This window comes from Nematostella vectensis, chromosome 6, assembly GCF_932526225.1.
Source record: "Nematostella vectensis chromosome 6, jaNemVect1.1, whole genome shotgun sequence".
Lineage (NCBI taxonomy): Eukaryota > Metazoa > Cnidaria > Anthozoa > Actiniaria > Edwardsiidae > Nematostella > Nematostella vectensis.
In genome coordinates this window covers 16,767,451-16,784,189 of record NC_064039.1, presented here as the reverse complement: position 1 = coordinate 16,784,189, position 16,739 = coordinate 16,767,451, and the positions used below count along the sequence as shown (strand labels likewise).

Genomic DNA, 16,739 nt, shown 5'->3' with positions numbered 1-16,739 from the left:
AAGTTGTTATTGTTAGCAAATATTGACATTCCTCTGGTTCGGCGTCTTTTTATTGTTTTGATTTGATGGATCAATTCGGTGTCTTTTTATTGTTTAAAAATAGCCGGATTCGGACGCGACATGGCGCGCGGGTAATACCAAAGTGTCCCTCTCTTATCTTATGCTCTCTTGTTTTCAGCTATTTTGGTATTTAGCGTGAGAACATTCGCATGGTGGCGTGGTTGTATTACGGGCTTCGCGTCATGTAATTGGTCGATAAGTAAGAAGTCACAAAGTGTTGTAAAACGTCAATGTTTGTCGGACGCATTCTTGACACTAGAATTCTTTTGACAATGAACAAATCTCAAGTTAAAGTCGAATACGACCAAGACTTTTAATAATTTTCGTTGATTTAGGGAAGGCGCACTGTATTCTATTTATTTTGCGCAAAACTTTTTCCAAATTTAGTGATCAACGAACAACTTTGAACTTGTTAGCGACAGTAGTCCGTGATAGGGGGGGGGGGGGGGGGGTGAATAGGGGTTTGTAAATCCGACGATCCGCAACATTTTCGGGGCAAATCCGTGGATCCGCAGATATTTTTAGATCCGCATGGTTTGACAGATAATTAATAGCATCGATTAAAATTCATTTAAAATCCGAAATTCGACCGTCAAAGCAGTCAAAATCCGAAATCCGTGCCCAAATTGTCAACAGATCCGTGATCCGCCGTATTTCCAAAATCCGCCAATCTGCTGAAATAATCATCAAAATCCGTATTACGTGAGCATTTCGGGGCTGAATCCGCCGATCCGCGAACCTATTCCCCCCCCCCCCCCCCCGTGATAATACATCGTGGCTGAGTCAAACCTGCCCTGAATTATATATCGCCAGTAATCAATGTTCTTTAAATATCACCGAGAGGACAACCTGGTTTGTATGATCTGCCTTTCCTTTTCATTCGCTCCATTATTTTACAATTCCTCGACAGGCGCGGCGCCCTAAGTGAAACCGTAGTTGGCACCTTGAAAACATTGAGTTGTTACGTCATAACTATTTGTTTCCGCGCTAAAACTTATCGATAAAACTACTGGCGTTCCACGCTCAACTGGAAAGCGTAGTATTTCAAAACTATTGCCTGCAAAATGCATGAATGTAGCCCGCTTGGGCGAAATAATAGTTAAAAGGTGGTTGTGAACGGATGTGATAGTCGTCGAGGCTTTCACGGACATTTGACCCCATTTCGTTAGCTCTTTATAGCCCTCCGAGGCGAGTCATTCATCCTATGTTAATGGCAGTTGAAAAGCTGTAGTACTTCATGAAACACGGGCCGCGAACATTAGCATTGTGCTTTTGCTAAGAAGCGCAAACTGTGGTTTATGACCCGATACTGAGTTGGGCATCCTCTCTGGTGACGCCGTCATCGTTCTGCTGAGAATATGTAGAAACGGCAGTTTAAGCAATATACTATATATACTCGGAGTAAAACCAGCGATCTTTGCGAGTGAGTTTACAGAGCGGTACTGGGACATTAAACAACACATCAAGAAAGGCGGCAATATTTACAGCAACAGCAATTAGTTATCAATAAAGGTGTGTTATGATTCATGTAGATAAAAAATCCAATATTACAGCAGGGGTCTATCAATGCTTTTTTCAAAGGAAGGCTATTTCAAAGCATTTTAAACAATGTCTCGTACATTAGACCATCCTTTTTGCACCCCTCGCCCTGTTAAGGCCACATTTGTAATAACCTGCCACATTTGTTATAACGGACACATTTGTAATAAGGTAGGCCACATTTGTAATAAACTATCTGATATCTCATGAAACATCTTGGTAGGTGTCATGTACGTGTCAAGGGGGTGCAACCAGATGATCACGTCATTTGAAATTAAGAAATATAAACATAAAGGATATGTCATGTCATCGTCAGGCTGTCAAACATGCAAGATGTCATGCGAGTGTCAATAGGGTGAGACAGAATGGTCACGTGATGTATGACGTCATCGACGACGACATCGAAATATTCATATCTCAAGTTGAAACATCGCCAGACATCCAAATATGTAGCTTCGGTAGGTGTTTAGGCAGATCAAAGAGATAGTAACGTGATTTGCGACTTCATCGATAGCGTCACAAGCAGTCATAAAGCTTTATATTAAAATTATCGGACAAAAATAATCAAAGTTCTGGTTTGGAGCACTGCTTTTAGGCAGTGCCTTAAGTTATCTGATAAACAAAAATAATTTGATTTTTCTAAGAGACAAGGAAGACGTAGCGACACAATCAAAATGAAGTCATCGATTGTGCAAATTGGCCCTGCCGGGTTAAGTACGTGGATAATACCACCATTTTTTAAATTATTCCTAGGTGTAGCCCTAATTATTTACAGGTTATTGTCGATGAGCTGAGTTAATTTGCTTCTTCTAGGGGGATGCGCCTCAACCCCAAAAAGTGTCGCGAGTTAACTATTAACTTCCTTCAATTCAAACCAACAGAGCTAGTCCCCCGTTTCTTAATGGTTCTCAAGTTTAACAATCCGTGGATTATAAAATGATGCGTTCATATTAGTAGGGGGGGGGGGGAATTTGGCCGTTCATAGAAACGATTCGCGTAGATAAACTTTTACTAAAAGTTTTTCTACGCAAAACACACTTCGCGTAGATAAACTTCTACTAAACGTTAATGTACGCAAAACACTTCGCGTAGATAGACAATTAGCAGTCATCTTAATGGTTTCTTAATGGTTCTCAAGTTTAACAATCCGTGGATGATGCGGGGTGTCCCTAACCGACCCCGCTTTCGCCACGCTCCCCTCTGTCATCAGGGGATTTCTAAGGTTTCACGTCTACTTTACCACGCGGAGGATACTCTGCGCCCCCCTGCCTGGCGAAAGCCCGTTCACGCAAAAAGGTAACCCCTACAAGAAAGCCGCTTTCGAGCGTCTATGTATAGAGTTCAGTTTGCCGCGTAAGCCGGACTTCCGATGGAAAGGCGGGCGGAACCACGGGCTGGGCGATGTGTTTGTGTTCTACCCGGGGGAGGGGTATCGCAACGTGCACGTGATCCGTGGCTACGACACGGCGGCGGACGAGTACCCGAGCCACCTCAATCTGTTTAGCGACGAGGGTGGGACGTACAGTAGTGGGAAGCAGGGGGGTTTCATACGCAACGACGACCACAGGGGCGTGTAATATAGCTGGTTTGCGCCCCCCAAAGGTGAGGGGCTGACAAAAGCAGGGCTAGGAAGACTCGATCGCTCGGTCGAGGCGTTTGTCTACACAGTGCTTGGCGCGCAGGTAAACGTCCGTTCCTCTATCGCGGGGACCGGTGGGCCGGCCATGGAGGCGCAGGCGGAGTTCACGAAGCTGCTTGAAGACGCGATCATAGAAAACGACATCGCTCAAAGCGTGCAAAAATACCAGTTAGCCGTGCAGGAGGCCAAGGTAAGACTGAGTCTTGCGGTCGCACCAGGAACACCAACGGCGCTGACACGCGGTGTCAACACGAGGAAGCAGTCGCGGACTCACCAGTGATTTGCCTGCAAACGCACGCTGGCGAGTCTGCCATCCCAGAGTAGACGTCCATTTGAAAGCTTGCCACGTCCTCAGCAACCAAATAGTTGACACCACGTGTCAACACAAATGGAGGAACCTCAATGAAGTACTAGTGCCCAGCGACCCTACACCGACTACACGCTCAAACTCTACAACCAGTCCGACCAGAACAATCCCTGGAGTCGATGCGAGCTCCTGAGCTGTCCGACTACTACATCCCCAGCAAAACGCAGAAAAACGCTGAGTTGGCGTACATTGGCGCCGGCACTCTCGCCATCGGCTACACAGCCAGACGCTTGCTGTGATGCAGCTTTGCTGCATCTAGGCTGCCCTTTTCCATACTGCGCGTATACGTATACAGACCGGTTGTGGAGTGCTATGCACGTACGCCGAAGGCGTAGCAGCAGCTGCTAAGCGAGTGACACCGAAGGTGTCGTCGATGGGTGGATGACACCGAAGGTGTCGTAGCTTTGGTGACTAGCAAACTAGTCACTGCTAACCTAAGCCGTTGCCTTGTGCGCGCGCGCACACAGACAGGGAGTGCGTTAAGAGATTCGCCAATGCCGGGGGCCTACCGACCTTAGAAAGACCGAGCGCTTGCCGTTCCGGCGGCTGCAGTGCGTATGCACGTACACCGAAGGCGTAGCAGACGGCAACCGCCTGTTGGAGACTGACACACCTGTTGCGATGTATCGCAGTACATTGCCGACACATAATGGCGGCGAAGCGCATGTCCGACGAAGAACTCGGTGCGTTCCTCCGTCCTATATACTACGCCAGAGGTGGCTCCCAGGGAGTGACCGCTCTGCATGCCAAACTTCCCAAGGGCTCAGCCTCCATAGATCGAGTGCGCAAGTGGGTAAACTCGCAGCCAGTCGGTGGCTACACACAGACACCCCCTCCTCCGACTACCTACGCCCATTTCTCGGAGCAGATACCAAACTGTATCCACCAGTCGGACCTGCTATTCTTGCCAACCGACCGCGGGTACAAGTATGCCCTGACTGTCGTTGACGTTGCTTCACGATATAAAGCCGCCCGCCTACTGAGGACTAAGAGCGCGGCCGTCGTCTCCCGCGAACTCGCTGACATCTATGCAGAGGGACCTCTCACATGGCCTAAAGTCCTCATAGTTGATGACGTCACGGAGTTCAAGGGTGCTAACACAAAGCTCCTAACAGACCACGGGGTGGAGGTCCGACGGGCTGAGCCAGGGCACCACAGGAGCCAAGCTTTCGCCGAGTCTTTCCATCGCTGGCTGGCACAGCGCGGTACTCGAAGGAGCTTGCATTCGGCGAAACAAACCGCTAGTGGGTTACCGCTCTGCCAATCGTCGTCTCGGACATAAACGCAAAGAAGACTCGCATGACTGGCTTTGCGCCTAAAGACGCCATAAAGCTGAGGCGCGTGCCTCTCAAAGCCGAAACGCCCCCCCCTAGAGGCCCCCTTAGTTGTCGGAACGGAGGTTTACATCGCCGTAAACGAGGAAGACCTCCAGGACAAGGGCCGACGGCGAGCGACGGACACGTGGTGGACAAGCAAGGCATACCCAATACTAAAGAGGGTTATGGAGCCCGGACAGCCAGTGTTGTATTACACGGCGTCTTCTAAGCACGGCTTCACGCGTTCGCAGTTGCGCGTTGCGTGATCAGCGCTTGTGCCTTCTATTGCAGCTAAGGCACGTGAGCCTGACATTCCACTTGTAGTGACCCTGACTGTCGTCCAGCCGGTCGATACTGAAGCATTGGGGAAGGCTCTTGCTGTACCCCTGAAGCAGAAGCTGAGTGCCACAGACCGTGCACTTCTTTTCCGCGTCAGCAATCATGTCGAGTACGTGGTCTACAGTCAGAACGTGGTGCGATCCCGTGTACTACGAGCTATAATGAGCTCTTCACTGGGCGTAGCCTGCAGTTCTGTAGGAGCCCCAGAGAACTCCCATTCGCTCAGCTGAATGACCCCGGTTAGTTGAAGAACCTCGCTCAGTGGCCGTCCCACAACATCCGCGATACGATACACGTTCGTAGGGAAGCCGTATTTCCGTACCAAATCAATGGAGTCCGAGGCGCCGCCGAAGACACTGTCCTCGCATCCTAGGTACGCCGCACGCATGTCGATGTGCGCATGGGGCTGCGCCCCTAAGTTTTCCTTGCTATTCCACACTTTGTGCTCAACCTGCGCCGCTCGCCAGACGTCCCTGTATTTAAGAGGCGTTGGCCTGATGTTCTCTCTTTGGGTCCACTTCTTGATACCCTATTGTGCCGCCCATCGAGTGCTTAGCTTCGGTGTATTCCTGGTAGGCTGGGTGATCATCAGGGAGCCATTGAGGATCATGTCCTGTCTCGTCTGTAAACTCCCTGTCGATAGCCGATCTGTCCTGTCCCGATCGGTACAGTTTGCCTTCGTGCGTGACTATAACGCGCCCGCACAGCCAGATCCTCGTGCTTCTGGGGATCGCCCTGTTTATAAAGCGAATGAGCACCTCTCGCACTTTTGCCTCGCGCGTTTTTGTGGCGGCACTGGTTAGAGCCTTCTCCTGACATAACGAACGGAGCTTCCCCTCAGCCTCGAAGTCTAGGCCGTGGGCGCTCGTGATCGCAGGTGGTTCGGTTGGAAGCTCCGCCCAGGCGTGGTTATTGTGGCAAGGGATGGTGACCCTCGCCTTAGTCTTGTACTTCCCCGAGTCCCACAGAACGTTACCCAGGGCGTCCACGGCTACTAGCTTTACCTCGAGCTTCTTTTCCATCTCAAAGAGGTCTTCTTTGGTGCATCCCGTAGTGGCCAGCTTCTTGTCAAATCGCTCGAGCATCTTGCCTCGTGTCTTGGTTAGACCGAGGGAGCGCGAGGTGCCGCGATCCCTCAAGAAGTCGGCAGTATAACTCACAACACAGTTAGCGAAGGTGTCACCCCCCTCTCGCTCAAACATTGGCCCAGGGTCACCATTTTGCTCAGGTAAAGGGCGAAGCACGTAGACGAGGTACTCTCTTCCTTTCTCCCAAATACCCGCATCGATGCCTTCCAGGGCGCCGACTGCGATTTGGTCTCCTCTCTTGACTAATGACCCACCAATCTTGTGCTCCGAGCGCCCTTCCTCCTCTGTGATTGGCGCCAATGGCTCTGCGGGGGACTTACCAACGACCGTAAAGAGTCTGTAACGCCGGTCAGGGTCTACCATCTCGAGCACCGTCGACAGCACTGCGTTTGCCCGCAGACTCTCGCTCGTGCGAGACCAACCACACCGATCCATCGTCATTGATATCAGGCCCCCGCATAACCGGCTTTGGAGCAATGACACCTGCTCCACCAAGATCTCGTATCTCCTGGTAAACACCGGCGCTTATGTCTTGGCCCCGTAGAGTGGCATCCACGCTTGGGAACCGAAGATGGGCGCCGCCGACAAGGAGAGAATAGTACTTCTCGGGGTCTAAGCCCTCTGGGCCCTTTTGCCGCCGTTCCGGCAGCAAAGGGTCGAACTCGCGCCAGACTTCCTCTGGCCACGCTTTCGCCGGTATGAGCGGCTTAAGCAGCTTGTGCTTGACATCCTCGGGGATGCCTCCGTCCAGGATGTTTTGGACCAGCCCTGCCAGCACGGCGGGCGCCTCTTTGTCAGGCATGCCATTGAGAATCTCCTCTTTTTAAGCGTCCATGTTTGGGTATTCCTTGTGCCACCCAGTCTCTAACTGCCCGTATCGCAGCCGGCGGGACGAGTGTTTGGGTATGCCCTGTGCCACCCAGTCTCTAATTGCCCGTATCACAGGCGGCGGGACGAGTGTTTGGGTATGCCTTGTGCTACCCGGTCTCTAACTGCCCGTATCGCAGCCGGCTGTACTGGAAGTACTGGAAGTACTTGTTTTTGGGCGTGGCATCCTATCTAGAATTTATCGTGGTGCAAAGATCTATCACCCTGCCAAATTTCATAACCCTACTATTAAAATTCAAACAATCCTGCACTACTTGTGTAACATGCAGTTTAACTGCATTTATATCTCATTGGTCAATACGGGTCACGTGCACATTATCAGGCGATAACGTCCAGCCAAAGTAATATCTGTGAACAAAGTGAACATCTTTGAGTAATCAAAACTCGCTTTCGTCTGTTCAATACTTCCTCAAACAAACACCAAGGTATTAAAAATGCCATAAGAGCACAGAAAGAATGTTTGATTACTTTATAGAATTATCATCAACATAATTTTATAGAATTTTTATCCTAAAACGCAAAAGAAAAAGCAAAAACAAAAAACTTCACAACAGCGTGCGCGCTTGTGGCGTCATTCCAGTGCACGTTAGCGCGCGTGCATAAGACATTTCAAATATCCCTGCCACAAGAAGGGGTTTATTTACTAAAAAATAGCAGTGTGTGTGTTTTTTTTGAGGGGGGAGGGGTTAACAATTACCACCAAACCATTTCCATATTATACAAGTGACACATGGCAGTTCATTTGGGTAACTCGTCAAAATCACGGTGAGTAATGAACTCTAGTGACGCATGGCAGTTCATTTGGGTAACTCGTCAAAATCACGGTGAGTAATGAACTCTAGTGACGCATGGCAGTTTATTTGGGTAACTCGTCAAAATCACGGTGAGTAATGAACTCTAGTGACGCATGGCAGTTCATTTGGGTAACTCGTCAAAATCACGGTGAGTAATGAACTCTAGTGACACATGGCAGTTCATTTGGGTAACTCGTCAAAATCACGGTGAGTAATGAACTCTAGTGACACATGGCAGTTCATTTGGGTAACTCGTCAAAATCACGGTGAGTAATGAACTCTAGTGACGCATGGCAGTTTATTTGGGTAACTCGTCAAAATCACGGTGAGTAATGAACTCTAGTGACACATGGCAGTTCATTTGGGTAACTCGTCAAAATCACGGTGAGTAATGAACTCTAGTGACGCATGGCAGTTCATTTGGGTAACTCGTCAAAATCACGGTGAGTAATGAACTCTAGTGACACATGGCAGTTCATTTGGGTAACTCGTCAAAATCACGGTGAGTAATGAACTCTAGTGACACATGGCAGTTCATTTGGGTAACTCGTCAAAATCACGGTGAGTAATGAACTCTAGTGACGCATGGCAGTTCATTTGGGTAACTCGTCAAAATCACGGTGAGTAATGAACTCTAGTGACGCATGGCAGTTCATTTGGGTAACTCGTCAAAATCACGGTGAGTAATGAACTCTAGTGACGCATGGCAGTTCATTTGGGTAACTCGTCAAAATCACGGTGAGTAATGAACTCTAGTGACACATGGCAGTTCATTTGGGTAACTCGTCAAAATCACGGTGAGTAATGAACTCTAGTGACACATGGCAGTTCATTTGGGTAACTCGTCAAAATCACGGTGAGTAATGAACTCTAGTGACGCATGGCAGTTCATTTGGGTAACTCGTCAAAATCACGGTGAGTAATGAACTCTAGTGACGCATGGCAGTTCATTTGGGTAACTCGTCAAAATCACGGTGAGTAATGAACTCTAGTGACGCATGGCAGTTCATTTGGGTAACTCGTCAAAATCACGGTGAGTAATGAACTCTAGTGACGCATGGCAGTTCATTTGGGTAACTCGTCAAAATCACGGTGAGTAATGAACTCTAGTGACACATGGCAGTTCATTTGGGTAACTCGTCAAAATCACGGTGAGTAATGAACTCTAGTGACACATGGCAGTTCATTTGGGTAACTCGTCAAAATCACGGTGAGTAATGAACTCTAGTGACGCATGGCAGTTCATTTGGGTAACTCGTCAAAATCACGGTGAGTAATGAACTCTAGTGACGCATGGCAGTTCATTTGGGTAACTCGTCAAAATCACGGTGAGTAATGAACTCTAGTGACACATGGCAGTTCATTTGGGTAACTCGTCAAAATCACGGTGAGTAATGAACTCTAGTGACGCATGGCAGTTCATTTGGGTAACTCGTCAAAATCACGGTGAGTAATGAACTCTAGTGACGCATGGCAGTTCATTTGGGTAACTCGTCAAAATCACGGTGAGTAATGAACTCTAGTGACGCATGGCAGTTCATTTGGGTAACTCGTCAAAATCACGGTGAGTAATGAACTCTAGTGACGCATGGCAGTTCATTTGGGTAACTCGTCAAAATCACGGTGAGTAATGAACTCTAGTGACGCATGGCAGTTCATTTGGGTAACTCGTCAAAATCACGGTGAGTAATGAACTCTAGTGACACATGGCAGTTCATTTGGGTAACTCGTCAAAATCACGGTGAGTAATGAACTCTAGTGACACATGGCAGTTCATTTGGGTAACTCGTCAAAATCACGGTGAGTAATGAACTCTAGTGACACATGGCAGTTCATTTGGGTAACTCGTCAAAATCACGGTGAGTAATGAACTCTAGTGACGCATGGCAGTTCATTTGGGTAACTCGTCAAAATCACGGTGAGTAATGAACTCTAGTGACACATGGCAGTTCATTTGGGTAACTCGTCAAAATCACGGTGAGTAATGAACTCTAGTGACGCATGGCAGTTCATTTGGGTAACTCGTCAAAATCACGGTGAGTAATGAACTCTAGTGACGCATGGCAGTTCATTTGGGTAACTCGTCAAAATCACGGTGAGTAATGAACTCTAGTGACACATGGCAGTTCATTTGGGTAACTCGTCAAAATCACGGTGAGTAATGAACTCTAGTGACACATGGCAGTTCATTTGGGTAACTCGTCAAAATCACGGTGAGTAATGAACTCTAGTGACACATGGCAGTTCATTTGGGTAACTCGTCAAAATCACGGTGAGTAATGAACTCTAGTGACGCATGGCAGTTCATTTGGGTAACTCGTCAAAATCACGGTGAGTAATGAACTCTAGTGACACATGGCAGTTCATTTGGGTAACTCGTCAAAATCACGGTGAGTAATGAACTCTAGTGACGCATGGCAGTTCATTTGGGTAACTCGTCAAAATCACGGTGAGTAATGAACTCTAGTGACGCATGGCAGTTCATTTGGGTAACTCGTCAAAATCACGGTGAGTAATGAACTCTAGTGACACATGGCAGTTCATTTGGGTAACTCGTCAAAATCACGGTGAGTAATGAACTCTAGTGACACATGGCAGTTCATTTGGGTAACTCGTCAAAATCACGGTGAGTAATGAACTCTAGTGACGCATGGCAGTTCATTTGGGTAACTCGTCAAAATCACGGTGAGTAATGAACTCTAGTGACGCATGGCAGTTCATTTGGGTAACTCGTCAAAATCACGGTGAGTAATGAACTCTAGTGACACATGGCAGTTCATTTGGGTAACTCGTCAAAATCACGGTGAGTAATGAACTCTAGTGACGCATGGCAGTTCATTTGGGTAACTCGTCAAAATCACGGTGAGTAATGAACTCTAGTGACGCATGGCAGTTCATTTGGGTAACTCGTCAAAATCACGGTGAGTAATGAACTCTAGTGACGCATGGCAGTTCATTTGGGTAACTCGTCAAAATCACGGTGAGTAATGAACTCTAGTGACGCATGGCAGTTCATTTGGGTAACTCGTCAAAATCACGGTGAGTAATGAACTCTAGTGACGCATGGCAGTTCATTTGGGTAACTCGTCAAAATCACGGTGAGTAATGAACTCTAGTGACGCATGGCAGTTCATTTGGGTAACTCGTCAAAATCACGGTGAGTAATGAACTCTAGTGACGCATGGCAGTTCATTTGGGTAACTCGTCAAAATCACGGTGAGTAATGAACTCTAGTGACGCATGGCAGTTCATTTGGGTAACTCGTCAAAATCACGGTGAGTAATGAACTCTAGTGACGCATGGCAGTTCATTTGGGTAACTCGTCAAAATCACGGTGAGTAATGAACTCTAGTGACGCATGGCAGTTCATTTGGGTAACTCGTCAAAATCACGGTGAGTAATGAACTCTAGTGACGCATGGCAGTTCATTTGGGTAACTCGTCAAAATCACGGTGAGTAATGAACTCTAGTGACGCGAATTATGCAGGCTCTAACTCCACTGGAGTGTTTTAAATTGATATTTGTACGATTTTTCAATATCTTGCGCATTTTGGTGAGATTTGATGAAATCAACAATTGCTCTCGTAATCCTGCTATTTGCGTCATTCTCGTCATTTGCTTCGCTTCTCGGCCAACTGCTTATTTTTCGCACCATTTCTCATCCTTGGAAAGATGAAGGGTGTAGTGTCCGGGTTACCTGTGTTATGACCGGGCTGCCTGTGTAAGGAGTATATTATAGGATGTTCGTTCGTTGTAAAGCAGATGGTCGAGACATGTAATAAACAGTTGTGTTTACGAATGCTATAAAGGGGTTTATTTACTCAATAGCTGGCAGCTTAGGAACGATGACAAATAAAGTTTCTCTCTGAGGGCGCGAAGCAAAGCCTCGGTCGAAACGCCAAAGCCTCAGTTTGATATTTCCCGGCATGACCCCATTCTCGGTTAGTAAGTAGAATAGGTTTATTGGAAGTGTAGGAATTAAAGAAGAAAGGTAGGGAGGGACAAACTTAAATAGGACACGCAACGAGTTCTCTGTTTCACAAGAAGTGGGAACAGTTATTTTATTTGAGTTGCAATGCGTTTGACATGCGTTAGATATTCCTTCCTTCCTTCTTTAATTCCTTACGGCACCATTTTCTCCCAGACATTATCCTGAAATAAAAAGAATGAATAAAACATGTTAAAACCATTACAGCTTTTGTTGATCAGACGTCTACTCAGACTACTTATTGTGGCTTTAATTTGTCACCCAAAAGTCAACGTGATCTCTTAGCGCAAGTCCCCTATTAAGGCAGGCAAAGAATATTTTATTAAATAAAACACTGTGAAAATACACAAATACTAACATGGAAATTGGAGCGATTTGCAAAAAGGAAGGTATCTTAAAAGGCGAAAGCATTCAAAAAACCCTGGCATCTAATACAGAACTATGATCTGGAATTGTTGTTTTCAGAAGATAAAGTAGCAAAGGTTATGAATATGGACTTGCTTTATTAGACTCGCTTGAACCTGAAATATGCACTTGAATCTGGCATGGAGTACCCTGCTAACAGAGGCTTTTTCCTAGTGTTTCTTATTGTTGTTCTTGTATTCGCGGTTTTGGCTACTCGGGTTGTTTTCTTGTTTTTTTTTTTTTTTTTGTCGTTTTGACGAACAACGCGATAAAACCCGAATCGCGAATCGGCAAGGAAAGCGTCAAAGACAAAAAGAAAGGTAGTTCTGCTAGCAGGATAAGCATGGAAAAGTTTTTCAGGTAAATACAAATGTTTTTATAGGCAGAAAACTTTCGTTCGTTCTGTTCGCTGTATATCAAAGCAATTCGTTCAACAGAATTTGCCTGTTCTGTTCCCTATATCGTTTATTTTATTTTTGATCAAATCAGATTTTGCATTGGCATACTATATAGATAACATAGGCAAATCCTGTATCATGTGAGATAAATAAATTAATAAAACATTTATAATTAGTTGAAATTGATTTTACGGCATTGTACATGTACTTAAGATAATTCCCTTGAAATAGTTCTACAACCCAGAAGTTTTTAAAACTTGGCATAAACAATATTAAAGTGAAGGGCTTTCAAAAAATGTAATAAAAATGAGGGTACCGACCTCGTTTTCACATCAGAGGGGCGTAGAGTTGACGTGATTTTGCTGATCGCGCGAGGAAAAATCCCAATTTTTAGTTTACTAAATGAGTGCCTATAGTCTTTAGAAAATTGAGTTCTGTTTGTCGAGCTGCCAAAATCCGATCTTCTTAACAATAACCCGTAGAAGCTAACGTTAAAAGCAAATCACATTTTGAGGCATCGCACTAAAAGACACTGCTTTCGCCGCTATTTATACGGTAAAAAGCGCCATTTTGAAGTATTTTTACGGCTTTTAAACAAACTTCTACGACCCAACTTTTTTCTTCTTTCAGTATATCATTTTCCCGTATATATTAAACTATTTGAGCAAATAAAAAATTGGGGTAACCGAATTCGTTTTTCTGTCAAAGCGATTTTAAGTAAAAAACGCGCGCCTTTTGCTTTGTTTTCTTGTATAACTGTGGCGCGCGCGGGGACTTTTAAGTCCCCGCGAATTAAGTCCCCAAGAATTGAAATTCTTGGGTTGCAAATGACGTCACATCCGCCACATTAGATATGCCAAAGTTGAAGTGGTGGTCAAAACAGACACGCGAAGATGGTTGTCTACATTTCGTACAAGTGCCGTGCACCTGTAAAAATGTCATATATTTGCGCTGTTTTCGAGTGTACAAATCGACCTATCCAAAAGAGGGAAGGTTTCTTCAGGGTTCTGCGGAAATTTTTACGAAAAGGCGTTTTGTGAACAATTGTTTGGTATAACCGGAAGTCATTTGAACCCCTACTAGACTGGGGTATGATGTATTGAGAGAGTGATCGCGTGGTGGTAAAAATCGAGAGTGAGCGAGTTTGGGTGGTCTGAGAATCACTTGTAATAATACAACGAGAGTTAAATACAACATAATAAAACCCAACGTAACGTGAGTAGTGTGTCGTGGAAACAACGACGATATAGTGGCACCCCTGGTGGGACGAGAATGGCTAAAACAACAGAAGCATCGATAGAGAACATGGAACAAACACTGGAAGGAAAACTCAAAAGCTTACGCATCATCGGGACGAAATCAAAAAGGATACTAGAACAACAGAACCTGGAAAGCAACTGTCGTCAGATAAGTACCCTAAAAACTAAGGTCAGTGAAGCGAATTCTGTCAAACTAGAAATCCAGGAGATGAAATTTGAGAAGAATGTGTCTGACGAAGAAATTGAAGCGTGGTCGAATGAACTAATGAAGAGAAATTCAGGCAAGAGCTTAACCGCGAAAAACAAAAGTTTGAACAAAAGTTGACCTTAGAGCTTAGAGCCGCCGAGAGTAAACAACAAACCGGGTCAAATTCCATTGCCTCGGCCAAATTACCAAAACTTGAAATATCCAAGTTCACTGGATCTATTCTCGATTTTAATCGATTCTATGGGATGTTTGAGGCACAGGTTGATAAGTCCAACACGGCACCAGTTACTAAGTTCGCATACTTAAAAGAGCTTCTGGATCCTAAAGTGAGATCATTGATAGATGGGTTGCCTTTTAACAGTGAGGGCTATGAAAGGGAAAAACAAATACTTAAGGTGAAGTATGGGAAACCCAGTGAAATTGTTAATGCCCATATGCAAGGGATTATCAATCTCCCAACCATTCAAGGGTCAAGTCCTACTAAGATCAGCGAATTTTATGAGAAGTTACTAGTCCATGTGCAAACCCTGGAAACCATGGGGATGTTGAAGGAAGTGACTGGTTATGTGAGGTTGACCTTAGACAAGCTACCTGGTATAAGAGCAGATCTAGTCAGACTAGATGACGAGTGGCATGAATGGAAGTATTTCCAGCTCATAGAAGCACTGAGAAAATGGTGTGAGAGAAACCCAATTTCATCCCCAGACCCCCAGCCCCTCTCCCAAAACAAGCCCCAAGGGATGAGTCAAGGGAAACACCAAAGGAAGGAAAGGACCTTTAATGCCAGAGAAGAAACCCCTAAACCCAAAACATGTGTGTATTGCAAGTCTGAAAGCCACCTGTCGGTAAATTGCGAGCAGGTGAAAGGGGTGGCTGCCCGCCGTAAAATCCTTAGCGAAGCGAAACTGTGCTTCAACTGCACAGGGTCAAAACACAAAGCTGATAAGTGTCGCAGTAAAACCAACTGCCAAAATTGTGATGGGCGGCACCACACTTCCATATGTAACAAGCATGAGAATCCCACCCAAAGAGAGATGATGCTAGCTTCCAATGAGGGATTCCCGACCCATGTAGTATACCCCGTGGTGATTGTTAACGTAGAAGGCATAACATGTCGGGCATTACTAGACACAGGGGCAGGGGGGACCTATGCTTCCAGTAAATTACTTGAGCGCATTGGGAAAAAAACAGTAAAAACTGAATGCAAGCAAATTGACATGATGCTGACTACTGCATCTAGAAAGATCTCGATTTATCAGCTTGATATAGAAAGCATTGAGGGATACTTCACACTAAAAGCCACCGCAAACCGTGTAGAGCGTGAGATCTTAATGAGGTTACCCAGCCCCCACTATGCAGAGATGATAAGCAAGCATGCATACTTAAAGGGGGTGGAAATGGGAGATGTGGACACAAAGGAGGAACTCCCAGTTCATTTGATATTGGGCGCTAGCGAGATCTCAAAGATAAAGACCCAAACTAGACCCAGGGTGGGAAAGCCGGGAGAACCCATTGCTGAACTGACCAAGATGGGGTGGGTTATTATGTCACCGGGAGCAGAACCAGACACTTGTAACCTTAACTATGCGCAAACGTCAACCGAAGACTATGATAAACTGTGTAGTCTCGACATCCTGGGGCTGGACAATGACAGGGGGGGGGGGGGGGGGCAACCAGAACGATGTGTACGAAGCCTGGAACAACTGGAAGGAAGCGAGGAGGGTTTCTACCAGACAGGGTTACTATGGAAGCCAGATTGCCCGCCCCTGCCTAACAATCATAATGGTAGCCTTAAAAGGTTGAATCATCTAGTGAGAAAACTTGAGAAAACCCCAGAGCTTTATGACACGTGCAAGGAGATTATTAGAGAGCAAGAGGGAGAGGGGATAATTGAGAGGGTCCCAACTGCCACGCATGGGAGGGAATTTTACATCCCTTTCAAACCAATTGTCAGAGAACTCGCTGAGAGTACCAAAACAAGGCTAGTTTACGATGCGTCTGTGCGCGCTACAGCCGACGCGCCATCACTGAACGACTGTTTGGAAACAGGTCCACCCTTACAAAACCTCATCTTTGACATCACAGCTCGCAACAGGTTCCACCCAGTCACATTAGCGGGGGACATACGTAAAGCTTTTCTGTCAGTCCGAGTAAAGGAAGAAGACCGCGATGCTTTACGATTTCATTTTATCGATCCATGTGACCCAGATAAGACCATTGTGTACCGCTTCACAAGGGCTTTATTTGGCTTGAACCAATCACCCTTCTTGCTAGGGGTAACACTTGAACAGCATTTGAACACATACACTGATGAGTACCCTAAGGAAGTAGATGAGATCAAGCGCATCCTCTATGTAGATGATATCTTACTAGGGGGGGACACTAGGGAGGAGGTAACCAACCTTAGAAACACTGTCGTCAAGATTTTTGAATCCGCAGATTTCAAGCTGC

The 16,739-nt window shown here is 46.0% G+C and overlaps 1 protein-coding gene across 1 annotated transcript in view; it reads right to left on the bottom strand.

The window, feature by feature from the left end:
* Window positions 1–12,065: 12,065 nt before the first annotated feature.
* The window catches only part of LOC116618750, a 46,020-nt gene continuing 41,346 nt past the window's right edge, over window positions 12,066–16,739 (bottom strand). The window contains exon 19 of the mRNA XM_032382813.2: window positions 12,066–12,182. Coding sequence (XP_032238704.2) covers window positions 12,178–12,182 — 5 coding nt within the window. The 3' untranslated portion in view covers window positions 12,066–12,177. The remainder of the gene's footprint in view (window positions 12,183–16,739) is intronic.